This window comes from Symphalangus syndactylus, chromosome 2 (assembly GCF_028878055.3).
Source record: "Symphalangus syndactylus isolate Jambi chromosome 2, NHGRI_mSymSyn1-v2.1_pri, whole genome shotgun sequence".
NCBI classification, from domain to species: Eukaryota; Metazoa; Chordata; class Mammalia; order Primates; family Hylobatidae; genus Symphalangus; species Symphalangus syndactylus.
In genome coordinates, this window is record NC_072424.2 from 49,156,320 (window position 1) to 49,169,700 (window position 13,381).

At 39.3% G+C, this 13,381-nt stretch overlaps 1 protein-coding gene across 5 annotated transcripts in view; it reads right to left on the reverse strand.

Moving 5' to 3' along the window:
• Positions 1-13,381, reverse strand: part of CD109 (CD109 molecule) — a 160,146-nt gene that overhangs the window by 71,202 nt on the left and 75,563 nt on the right. For all 5 annotated transcript variants that reach the window (XM_055256010.2, XM_055256020.2, XM_055256028.2 and 2 more), the window contains 5 exons: positions 13,068-13,292; positions 12,374-12,475; positions 12,224-12,286; positions 11,004-11,180; positions 7,711-7,863 (listed from right to left, as the gene is read on the reverse strand). In XM_055256010.2, coding sequence (XP_055111985.2) covers positions 7,711-7,863; positions 11,004-11,180; positions 12,224-12,286; positions 12,374-12,475; positions 13,068-13,292 — 720 coding nt within the window. The remainder of the gene's footprint in view (positions 1-7,710; positions 7,864-11,003; positions 11,181-12,223; positions 12,287-12,373; positions 12,476-13,067; positions 13,293-13,381) is intronic.

Genomic DNA, 13,381 nt, shown 5'->3' on the forward strand with positions numbered 1-13,381 from the left:
CTGAAATTGTGGCAATAATCAATAGCTTACCAACCAAAAAGAGTCCAGGACCTGATGGATTCACAGCTGAATTCTACCAGAGGTACAAGGAGGAACTGGTACCATTCCTTCTGAAACTATTCCAATCGATAGAAAAAGAGGGAATCCTCCCTAACACATTTTACGAAGCCAGCATCATCCTGATACCAAAACCTGGCAGAGACTTAACCGAAAAAGAGAATTTCAGACCAATATCCTTGATGAACATTGATGCAAAAATCCTCAATAAAATACTGGCAAACCGAATCCAGCAGCACATCAAAAAGCTTATCCACCATGATCAAGTGGGCTTCATCCCTGGGATGCAAGGCTGGTTCAACATACGCAAATCAATAAATGTAATCCAGCATATAAACAGAACCAAAGACAAAAACCACATGATTATCTCAATAGATGCAGAAAAGGCCTTTGACAAAATTCAACAACAGTTCATGCTAAAAACTCTCAATAAATTAGGTATTGATGGGACGTATCTCAAAATAATAAGAGCTATCTACGACAAACCCACAGCCAATATCATACTGAATGGGCAAAAACTGGAAGCATTCCCTCTGAAAACTGGCACAAGACAGGGATGCCCTCTCTCACCGCTCCTATTCAACATAGTGCTGGAAGTTCTGGCCAGAGCAATCAGGCAGGAGAAGGAAATAAAGGGTATTCAATTAGGAAAAGAGGAAGTCAAATTGTCCCTGTTTGCAGATGACATGATTGTATATCTAGAAAACCCCATTGTCTCAGCCCAAAATCTCCTTAAGCTGATTAGCAACTTCAGCAAAGTCTCAGGATACAAAATTAATGTACAAAAATCACAAGCATTCTTGTACACCAATCACAGACAAACAGAGAGCCAAATCATGAGTGAACTCCCATTCACAATTGCTTCAAAGAGAATAAAATACCTAGGAATCCAACTTACAAGGGATGTGAAGGACCTCTTCAAGGAGAACTACAAACCACTGCTCAATGAAATAAAAGAGGATACAAACAAATGGAAGAACATTCCATGCTCATGGGTTGGAAGAATCAATATCGTGAAAATGGCCATACTGCCCAAGGTAATTTACAGATTCAATGCCATCCCCATCAAGCTACCAATGACTTTCTTCACAGAATTGGAAAAAACTACTTTAAAGTTCATATGGAACCAAAAAAGAGCCCGCATCGCCAAGTCAATCCTAAGCCAAAAGAACAAAGCTGGAGGCATCACGCTACCTGACTTTAAACTATACTACAAGGCTACAGTAACCAAAACAGCATGATACTGGTACCACAACAGAGACATAGATCAATGGAACAGAACAGAGCCCTCAGAAATGATGCCGCATAGCTACAACTATCTGATCTTTCACAAACCTGACAAAAACAAGAAATGGGGAAAGGATTCCCTATTTAATAAATGGTGCTGGGAAAACTGGCTAGCCATATGTAGAAAGCTGCAACTGGATCCCTTCCTTACACCTTATACAAAAATTAATTCAAGATAGATTAAAGACTTATATGTTAGACCTAAAACCATTAAAATCCTACAAGAAAACCTAGGCAATACCATTCAGGACATAGGCGTGGGCAAGGACTTCATGTCTAAAACACCAAAAGCAATGGCAACAAAAGCCAAAATCGACAAATGGGATCTCATTAAACTAAAGAGCTTCTGCACAGCAAAAGAAACTATCATCAGAGTGAACAGGCAACCTACACAATGGGAGAAAATTTTTGCCACCTACTCATCTGACAAAGGGCTAATATCCAGAATCTACAATGAACTCAAACAAATTTACAAGAAAAAAACAAACAACCCCATCAAAAAGTGGGCAGAGGACATGAACAGACACTTCTCAAAAGAAGACATTTATGCAGCCAAAAAACACATGAAGAAATGCTCCTCATCACTGGCCATCAGAGAAATGCAAATCAAAACCACAGTGAGATACCATCTCACACCAGTTAGAATGGCCATCATTAAAAAATCAGGAAACAACAGGTGCTGGAGAGGATGTGGAGAAATAGGAACACTTTTACACTGTTGGTGGGACTGTAAACTAGTTCAACCATTGTGGAAGTCAGTGTGGCGATTCCTCAGGGATCTCGAACTAGAAATACCATTTGACCCAGCCATCCCATTACTGGGTATATACCCAAAGGACTATAAATCATGCTGCTATAAAGACACATGCACACGTATGTTTATTGCGGCACTATTCACAATAGCAAAGAGTTGGAACCAACCCAAATGTCCAACAACGATAGACTGGATTAAGAAAATGTGGCACATATACACCATGGAATACTATGCAGCCATAAAAAATGATGAGTTCGTGTCCTTTGTAGGGACATGGATGAAACTGGAAAACATCATTCTCAGTAAACTATCGCAAGGACAAAAAACCAAACACCGCATGTTCTCACTCATAGGTGGGAATTGAACAATGAGAACTCATGGACACAGGAAGGGGAACATCACACTCCGGGGACTGTTGTGGGGTGGGGGGAGGGGGGAGGGACAGCATTAGAAGATACACCTAATGCTAAATGACGAGTTAATGGGTGCAGGAAATCAACATGGCACATGGATACATATGTAACAAAACTGCACATTGTGCACATGTACCCTAAAACCCTAAAGTATAATTAAAAAAAAAAAAAAAAAAAAGAAAATATAAATAGCGGCCGGGCGTGGTGGCTCACACCTGTAATCCCAGCACTTTGGGAGGCTGAGATGGGTGGATCGCTTGAGGTCGGGAGTTTGAGACCAGCCTGGCCAACATGGTGAAACCTTGTCTCTACTAAAAATACAAAAATTAACCATGCGTAGCAGTGCATGTCTGTAATCCCAGCTACTTGGGATGCTGAGGCAGGAGAATCGCCTGAATCCAGGAGGCGGAGGTTACAGTGAGCCGAGATAGCACCATTGCACTCCAGCCTGGGTAACAGAGCCAGACTCCGTCTCAAGAAAGAAAGAAAATATAAATAGCACGTTATAGATTTTCAACATACATGGCCTTGCAAGTAAATCGGACTCAAAACAAACAAAACCCTGTGTAAACAAAGGATAGGCTACAGGTGTAATCTGCTGCTTGTTTGTATATACAGTAAAGTCATTTTACCCTATTGGATTAATGCAAAAACTGTTCCAAAGCCAAGGGATAAATTGTGTTTCTGAATAGCTCCTTCCTTCTCCAAGGCACGGTAGCTTTTGTTTGTTTGTTTGTTTGTTTGTTTGTTTGTTTGAGACGGGGTCTTGCTCTTCTGCCCAGATTGGAGTACAGTGGCATAGCTCACTGTAGTGAGCCTTGAACTCCTGGGCTCAAGTGATCCTCCTGCCTCAGTCTCTCAAGTAGCTGGGACTACAGGCATGTGTCACCACATTCACCTAATTTTTAAAATTTTTTGTAGAGACATGGTCTTGTTATGTTGCCCAGCCTGGTCTCCAACTCCTGGCCTCAAGCAATCCTCTCACCATGGCCTCCCAAAGTGTTGGGATTATAGGAATGAGCCGCTCAACCGGCCCGTTTTTAACATAGAAATTTTCTAAAGTGTGCGTGTGTGTGTAAGTGAATGCATTACATAAAGAATATTATGATCCCAGCGGGGCACGATGGCTCACGCCTGTAATCCCAGCACTTTGGGAGGCCGAGGCAGGTGGATCACGAGGTCAGGAGATCGAGACCATCCTGGCTAACACAGTGAAACCCAGTCTTTACTAAAAATACAAAAAATTAGTTGGGCGTGTTGGCGGGCGCCTGTAGTCCCAGCTACTCGGGAGGCTGAAGCAGGAGAATGGCGTGAACCCGGGAGGCAGACGTTGCGGTGAGCCGAGATCGCGCCACTGCACTCCAGTCTGGGCGACAGAGTGAGACTCCGTTTCAGAAAAAAAAAAAAAAAAAAAAAAAAAAAGAACATTATGATCCCAACCAACAAACCACCAGTCCCAATAATGGCCAGTTTTATGTCATTTTTTAACCTCACTCTGCCACCTATTGTGGTAGGACTTTTCCTTGGTTCAGCTAACGACGGGGTCCTTTTCCGTCCTACGGCCATGAAAATTTAGGCTCCCAGATGGTTTGAAGAGTGAGAAGCAGGGTTTTATTGGGTGAAAAGGAAGAAAAGGGGGAAACAAGGACTCTGGCAAGGCCAGATATAGTGCTGCTCACCAGCAGCTCGAATCCCAGGTTCCACACAGGAAAAGGTCAGGCAAGGTTCCTCCCTGCTGCAAATGTCCTGAACTTCGCGTTGGCGAGGCTCCACCTCACTGGACAGGTTGGTCGGAGTTTCTCCAGGGACCCTCTCCCACCTGGCTGCCTCACTATTATGAGAATATTTTTTAAATGTTTAAAAATTTTCTCAGATTGCATCCTGGCTAACACAGTGAAACCCCGTCTCTACTAAAAATACAAAAAAAGAAAAAATTAGCCGGGCGAGGTGGTGGGCGCCTATAGTCCCAGCTACTCGGGAGGCTGAGGCAGGAGAATGGCGTGAACCTCGGGGGGCGGAGCCAGCAGTGAGCCGAGATTGCGCCACTGCACTCCAGCCTGGATGACAGCGAGACTCTGTCTCAAAAAAAAAAAAAAAAAAAAAAAAAATTTTCTCAGATGCAAAGATGTGACCAAAAACGTTTTTTTCAATTACGTGATAAGAAGAAAATTGATTTTTTAAAAATATCCTGAGTATTAGGAACAGAAGTGATACAATTTCTCTCAGAATTTGCATATATCTGATCAAATGTGCCATATCTTCAGTTTGGCAAGGAGTTGTTCTGTGTTGGAAAAAAGTTAGCACATTGCTTGTTAACTGCATTCTTTCAGGAAAAGAAGTCCTTGGTCACCTGTTAACGTTCCTGCGCTCAACAAAAAGAATGGCAATGTTGTCTGGAGTTTTGTTCTTTTATGATAGTCCTGGTGCAGTGGTTAAGCATACAGGCTTCCTATATTAAGTCTTGGCTGGACCAAGATTTAGCTGGAAAATTTAGGCAAATTACATCGTTTCTGTGTCTCAGTTTCCTCATTCTGATGCCAATACTACTTATCTTACTTGCCTGCTAAGAAGATTAAATAAATAATACATATAAATAATTAAGGAGAGTTTTTGGAACATTGTAAATCACACATATATTTCCTACTATTATTCACTTGAATTACAAACCTATTTCAGGCCAGGCGTGGTGGCTCATGCTTATAATCCCAGCATTTTGGGAGGCCGAGGCAAGAGGATCCCTTGAGTCCAGCAGTTTGAGACCAGCCTGGGCAACATAGGAGACACCCTTCTTTACAAATATAAAGAAACTGGCTGGCTGTGGTGGTGCATGGCTGTGGTCCCAGCTACTCAGGAGGCTGAGGTACGAGGATTGCTTGAGCCCAGGAGGTTGAGGCTGCAGTGAGCTTCGATCATGCCACTGCAATCCAGCCTGGGTGACAGAGTGAGACCCTGTCTCCAAAAATACAAAACAAAACAAAATAAAACAAAAAACCCAACAACAACAACAACAACAAGCTTGAAAGAGTTGTGCATCCTTAATACACTATAGGAGTGTTAACTTTTTTTTTTTTTGAGGCAGAGTCTCGCTTTGTTGTCCAGACTGGAGTGCTGGAGTGCAGTGGTGTGATCTTGGCTCACTGAAACCTCTGCCTCCCAGGTTCAGGCAATTCCCCTGCCTCGGCCTCCTGAGTAGCTGGGATTACAGGCACCTGCCACAATGCCTGGCTAATTTTTGTATTTTTAGGAGAGACGGGGTTTCGCCATTTTGGCCAGGCTGGTCTCGAACACCTGACCCCAAGCTATCCACCTGCCTCGGCCTCCCAAACTGCTGGGATTACAGGTGTACACCACAGCACCCGGCCGAGAGTGTTAATGTTTAAAACATCTTTTAAAATTACAAATAAAAGGCAACGTTTTAATTATGAAAAAAAAAAAAAAAAAACTTACAAAAGGTTGAAAATAAGAAATGTAAAAATACACCAGGAAAATATGAACCAAAAGAAAGCTGAGAAAGCAATCTTAATATCTGAAAAATTTTAATGTAAATATACATATATTATATGTATATATAAACATACTTGTAAATGTATATATATTACACGCATATATATAATGTAGAGACTGAGTGCGCAGCACAACAGATGGGGTGTGTGTGTACATGTATGTATACACATATATGTACACACACACAAACATACACATATGTAGGGAAGAAAAAATGAAATAATATATTTACCAAGATATTTAGAAAGCTATAAAATAACAGATACTATTATATTCAGTTAAATCAAATGCAAGATCTATAGACCTATAAAAATAATGTGAACTCAGGAAAAGTCAAACAGAAAAAAATGACCAACTGGTTGTAAAAAAAAAAGTTTTCAAAAAAAAGAAAAGATTGAAAAAAATGGTTGTATAGACTGAAGAAAATGTACAATTTTTCACAAGCAAATTAAATTTTACAATATTATGACCAAATCAACCCAACTATATATAGTTTTCTTTCTGATGTATTGTTAATCACTCTACTGAATCCATTAATAGACATAAATTATACAAACTAGTTTACAACTGACAATGGTACACAAGAATATCTCAAGGACATACAAATAAAAATCAAATGACTAATGAATATGGGATTCATTTATGCAATGCTAGATGTTCATATACTTCTTGGTTTGTAAGTTTTCTGCAGAGTAACATGATTTCGCACCCTCAATATACTGCAAATTCCTGATTCAATGGGAACTGTAATTTTTTTTTTTTTTTTTTTTTTGAGACAGAGTCTTGCTCTGTCACCCAGGCTGGAGTGCAGTGGCGCGATCTCTGCTCACTGCAAGCTCTGCCTCCCGGGTTCGTGCCATTCTCCTGCCTCAGCCTCCCGAGTAGCTGGGACTACAGGCACCCACCAACACGCCCGGCTAATTTTTTGTATTTTTGGTAGAGACGGGGTTTCACTATGTCAGCCAGGATGGTCTCGATCTCCTGACCTCGTGATCCACCCGCCTCAGCTTCCCAAAGTGCTGGGATTACAGGCATGAGCCACCATCCCCAGCACAATGGGCACTGTAATTATTTACAACCATTATGTATAACCAAAATAGAACACACTTCAAAAATTACCTAAAGCTGTCTTATCCAACGTAACCCAGAATTATGCAAGTCAATTTCCTAGTACTTTCTTGAGTGTCTTAAAATGTAGTATGAAAATGAAGGAAAACTATAGGTGGCATTTTTTATTGTATATATTTACGGAGTACAATGTGATATATCGATATTTGTATATACTGTGGAATGATTAAGCTAATTAACATATCTATCACCATGCATACTACATACTGATCATTTTTTGTGGTGAGAACATTTAAAATCTACTCTCTTAGCAATTTTCAAGTATATGGTACATTATCATTAACTACAGTCACCATGTTGTACCATAGACCTCCAGAACTTCTTCCTTCCGTCTAACTTTAGGTGATAATTCTCATGAAATACAGCAAGGACACTTGACCACATAAGCTTCTTTCCAACATAACCATTACGATACAGATTATTTTTTATTTGGAAGCTTTACTGATTATTGACTTACACATGTAAAGGAACTAATGAAATTTTCTTTAAATATTTAAAGTAATACAATAAAGTTTCCTTTTTCTCTTGTAATACGTATTTTCATAATGAAAAAATAGCTAAACTCACATTTTCCACTGTAATATCATTAGAGGCATTCATCAGATTCACACTTTTGTCAACAGCTACAATCCCAACTATGGAGTCAGGCTGTGTCACAGAGATCCTAAGCGAGACTTTCTCAGACGGTTCAGCTTTCGCTTTACTCCAATATAGCTTGATCTAAAACAGAGAGAAAGGAGGATTGACTTATTTCACTTTCTTAAAGCATATTCTTGCCAATAGCAGCTCACTGGCTCAAAATATAGCAAAGATTCTACATTTGCCTTGGCTCAGGGATAACTCTAAAACCATACGTAACCTTTCTTTAGGGAAAGGAATAAAAAAACTATCCTTGGAGTGTTTGCAAGTCATAGAACTTCTCACGGTGGTATAAATCTGAATTATTCTTCAATTCTGTATCTTTTTTCTTCCCTTTCTCCATCTCCCACCCCTCAGATCCCAGCCAGTGCTGAGTAGAAGACAGCAGTGTCTAGCATACCTGGGGAAGGCCGGTATACTAAGGAGAAACACAAAAGAGGAAAGAAACTGCAGATGCCTACATGTTGGTGACACGAACTTAGAAGTGAATGCAAGGAGAGCTCCTCGGGGACTCATAGAACCACCTGGACTGAGGGTGAGGGGAGGCCTTTCCAAGGGAGGGGGTGGTTAGAGCAAACACTAGTCCAGGCCCTCAGGCTCTGTCTCCATGGCCTTCTAAACTTCCCCACCATTACCCTCAGGAAAGCATGGTCCTGGACCTACTCATACTTTATAAAGAGCATCAGTCATCGCATCACTGCTGAACCAAATGGGCTTGTCATGAGGCCCCTGCCTACTGGGAATTTTCTTTTTTTGTTTTTCAGATGGAGTTTCACTCTTGTTGCCCAGGCTAGAGTGCAATGGCACGATCTCGGCTCACTGCAACCTCTGCCTCCACGCCCGGCTAATTTTTGTGTCTTTTTTAGTAGACACGGGGTTTCACCATGTTGGCCAGGCTGGTCTCCAACTCCTGACCTCAGGTGATCCGCCTGCCTTGGCCTCCCAAAGTGCTGGGATTACAGACATGAGCCACCGTGCCCGGCCCCTACTGGGAATTTTCATTTCATCTAGCTCTATCTCAACATTCTGCTGTGCCAGTGATTATAATGCCTGACCAAGAGGGCCTTAACCTTCCCCTCAAGTTGACTCTACTTTATAAAGACAGGCTTCTTCCTAACTATAAGCCCCTGAGCTCCCTTTTCTTAGAGGATTTATCTTAGAAAACATGCAATTATAAATTCTTTCTCCAACTCTTTGAGATGTAAATCTTTTCCCAGCCTCTGGCCAGTTTTGCAACCCAGGCATGTCTTTCTCAAGGTCCTCAGAGCCATCCCTTTGAAGTATAATCATCAAGAAAGACAGAATCCCAATTGATCTCAGTCTCTGTGGGAGGGTGGAAGCCTAACTTCAGTAAGCACTAATTAGCAAACACAGACTACCTAATCACATTGACCAACCTCCCAACAGTGTCCTCCAGCACTTTCATAGGAGTTCACCCCAGTGCTTAAAAACTCTCCTGCCTTTTGTTTCAGCAGAGTTGAGTTTAATCTCTCTCTTCTATTGCAATAGTCTTGAATAAAGCCTTCCTTACCTGTTTAACTTGTCCAGTGCAATTTTTCTCTGACATGCCTCTCAAACCACTTTGTGGTTTGTAGGTTACTTTCTCCACCTACACACTAAAGCGTGGGGGAGAGGGAGCAGCATGTTGAAGACTCAGTCTTAGACCTTGTACTTCTCACTCTATACCCTGTACCTCAGAGACCCACGGCTTCAACTTGCACTTCTGTGCGGATGATTTCTAAACCTAAATCTCTTGCCCCTCCTACAGCTCATTCATTTATTCCATAGTCATTACTGAACATTAATAAACATTCACTAACTTTCTCTTGCTTAGACATATTCCATTTCCAATTGTGTTGTTTCTTTATAAATGTGATGATTATCACATAAAAATAAGAGAAAGATAAATAATTGCAAATGGAACTGAAAGTAATTTCCTATCTCTTATAGCTAAGAAATTGCTTGAAAGTATGCTATTCATATACTCTGCTCCCTCAAAGTCCGTGATCTTTTACACTGTAACTAGCTTTAGAACCTGGTCTTGCTTTCTGAGATGCTTAAGCCTCCATAACTTCTACTTTAAAATTCACCTTTGTCAGGCAATTACTAGGATCACTAGAAGTCAAAAACTGTGCTCTACCACTAACAAAAACATAGTGTTATCTTTTTAAGAACTCTTTTCATAAGCTAAAAAAATAGAAGTTTGTATTATATTTTAACAATCAAAGTGAGAGTAATAATTCTCAACAAAAGTAAAGTACAGGCCTGGCACAGTGGCTCATGTCTGTAATCCCGGCACCTTGAGAGGCCGAGGCAGGTGGATCTCCTGAGCCCAGGAGTTAGAGACCATCCTGTGCAACATGGCAAAACCCTGTCTCTACCAAAAATACAAAAATTAGCCAGTCTCATAACCTAGTCTCAAAAAATAAATAAATACAAATTTTAAAAAAAGAAAGTACAGATCACTACTCTTATTTCTCAAATATTTTAACAAATAAAGGAAAAAGAAATAGAAGAACCATACTCTGCAAATCACTATTTAAAGGAATAATTTTTTACATAAGAGGATGGAGAGGGCAGCAGTTGTTAGTGACAGCAATGGCTCATTCTGATATACATGAGATGATGCAATCAGGTTTCTTTTCAGAGCTGGGGTCCAAAGGGATTTCCTACTCAAGCTGGTCACATTAGGCTATAAAAGGCACTGGTGCACTTGGAGACCAGACTCCACACAGATCCTCACATGCAAGGTAATCAAGCTCATTGAAAAGTTGCCCTGGGCTAGTTTCCAGGTAATTAAATAGATTAATGAAAGCCCAGCTCTGCTTCTACGTATTATCCTAGATGGTCTCACTCCCTCCCACACCCTTTATATCACTGCAATATCAACGCCACACGAATTCTATGTTACCACTGGAATTTCACTCCTGAGCGATATTAATTCAACCATTTGAAAAATTCTGAAACAGCTTCATGATCTGAGTTAAAGTCTGAAAGACCAGAACCATAGTTTACAAACAGAATATCAATCCCCAATCACTCCGCAAGTGAAAATATAGATATAGTGCTAAATATTGAAAAGTTTAACCATAGTTCTAGAAATAGAATAATAAAAATTTCTAACCAATTTGGTTTAATGATACTTTTCTAAAGAAATATTACATTTCTCAGACTTCACTAATACAAAGTTTTCTTTTAAACATCATTACCTTAAATCTTACCTTATTTTTAAAAACAAGCTGAACAGGAATTTTTAGAACATCACTTATAATTTCCCCATCATCTTCAATATAATACACAATTACACAGGCTTTTGGAGTCCAAGAATTTTCTGGTGTTAAAGAGAAGATTGTTGAATTTTGTTTTCCTACAGCCACCAACTGTCCCCTGGATACTACCTGAAAAGAATAGTAGATGGGTTTAATTTATTGCCAAACCTAGTAGGATCTCATCTGAAGCTAATTAGTCATAATTGTATGCATGCACACAAATTCTTGAATTAAACCAGCTTCAAAGTCTTTTGGAATGCAGGAAAACCTCTCTAACAAACACAGAGAGCATACACTGAGAAACAGAAAATGGTAAGATTAAAGTAATACTGATTGGAGCAACAGTAGCTTCACAGTCAAGAATCTATTTTTGATTGCAAGGAATACAGGGCACCATTGGGAAAGTTGAATTAGCAAAATTACATGGTCATGGATAACACTTTTTATTTTCTTTTTCACTTTTCTTACATTGTATAATTTTCTATAATGAATATATATTGCTTATCAAATAGAAGTTTAAATTTTAAACATAAAACGAGATTTAGTTATCTATTTTAAATTGGAAATGCAAATATAGGTGAAGAAATAAAAAAGGGTTTTTATTTGATTGCAATGTAAAAAGGACAGGCTAAAAAGGTATGAAGCTGAGTTATAAAAATTAATAAGTTTAGTGTAGATATAAGGTAGACACCATTTAAGATGATTCTCAACCTAAATGCCCATCAAAGGTGGACTGGATAAAGAAAATGTGGTACATATACACTACGGAATACTATGCAGCTATAAAAAAGAATAAAATCATGTCCTTTGCAGGAAGATGGATGGAGCTGGAGGCCATTATCCTTAGCAAACTAATGCAGGAACAGAAAACCAAATACCACATGTTCTCACTTATAAGTGCGTGCTAAATGATGAGAACACATAGACACATAGAGGGGAACAACCGACACTGGGGCCTATGGGAGGGTGGAGGGTAGGAGGAGGGAGAGGATCAGGAAAAATAACTAATGAGTACTAGGTTTAATACCTGGGTGATGAAATAATCTGTACAACAAACCCCCAAGACATGAGTTTAGCTATATAACAAACCTGCACATGTACCCCTGAACTCAAAAGTGAATAAAAAGATGATTCTATAATAGATCATAAGTTTAGATTCTATAAGAGATTACCATATAGCTTAACTCCTTCAATCGTTTGTTGCCACTAACCACCAACTCAAAAGGCGATCCCACCTAGAAAAAAAACTTAATTAATATGTACATATCCAAAGCAAGATAGTCCAATTATACTGTAATTCTCAAGTGAGTTGTAAGCATTACCTTTATATTTTCATCTCTTGTTTTTAGTTGGATGTATGTCTTACTAGGAGACTTAAACAGACTATGAACTGCCATGCTACTTTTACTACCAAGGAAATAGGCCTATAATAAAAGAAAAAGGAGCTGTAAATGTTCATCTTTAGTAACACCTTGAGAAAAGATGCTACCTGCTGAACAATTATTAAAGACCAAATTCATCTTCACTTTTTTTTAATGCAAGAAAAATACATTCACCAGACATTGGATTTTCATCATTTTATAGCGTATACTGTAAAGAAACTGATAGCTTTAAAGCACAGGAAAGGAATATATATACACACACATATACACACACACATATACATATATATGTATATATATATGTATATATATTTATATTTCATTTCAGTTCCTGCCAAAATAAAATTTCAAATGACTGACCTCAAACACTAGACTGGGAATTTGAGGAAATTCTCCATCATATCTTCACATTGCTATATTTTACTGTGCTCTTCAAAATGAACTTACAAGAAAAAATTTAGTCTGACCTTCAGCCACTGTCATTAAATAACTTTTACCACTCTCCTCCATTCTGTAAAATAGAAACGTGTCCACTTCCTATGTACTTTCAGTTCTGACAGGTTGAGTGCCTACCACAAGATTACAATTGTAATGGTGTTGTTGCAGTGACACAATGATGGGAAACAGATGGCACCTTCAACTGTAGCTCACTGGAGTCCTCCAGGATTGGGAATTCAATCTTAAAAGTTCCACTTTGGGGGACAGTATAATTTATTTTCTGAACAGCTTCCATTTTCTGATTTCCACTGTTAGATCCGCTCCAGTGCTCGGTATAGTTTCTCTGTGTCACTGTTATGACTACGTTATTTCTTCTTTCTTCAAGAGTCAGTTGGTTGCCATCAGCACGAGTTACCTTCACCTAATGGTCAAAACAAAACATCTTAAAAACACAAAGGATTTAAATACAATTAAATAGTTTCCATCTGTAGTATTCTCATGAAATTGAAC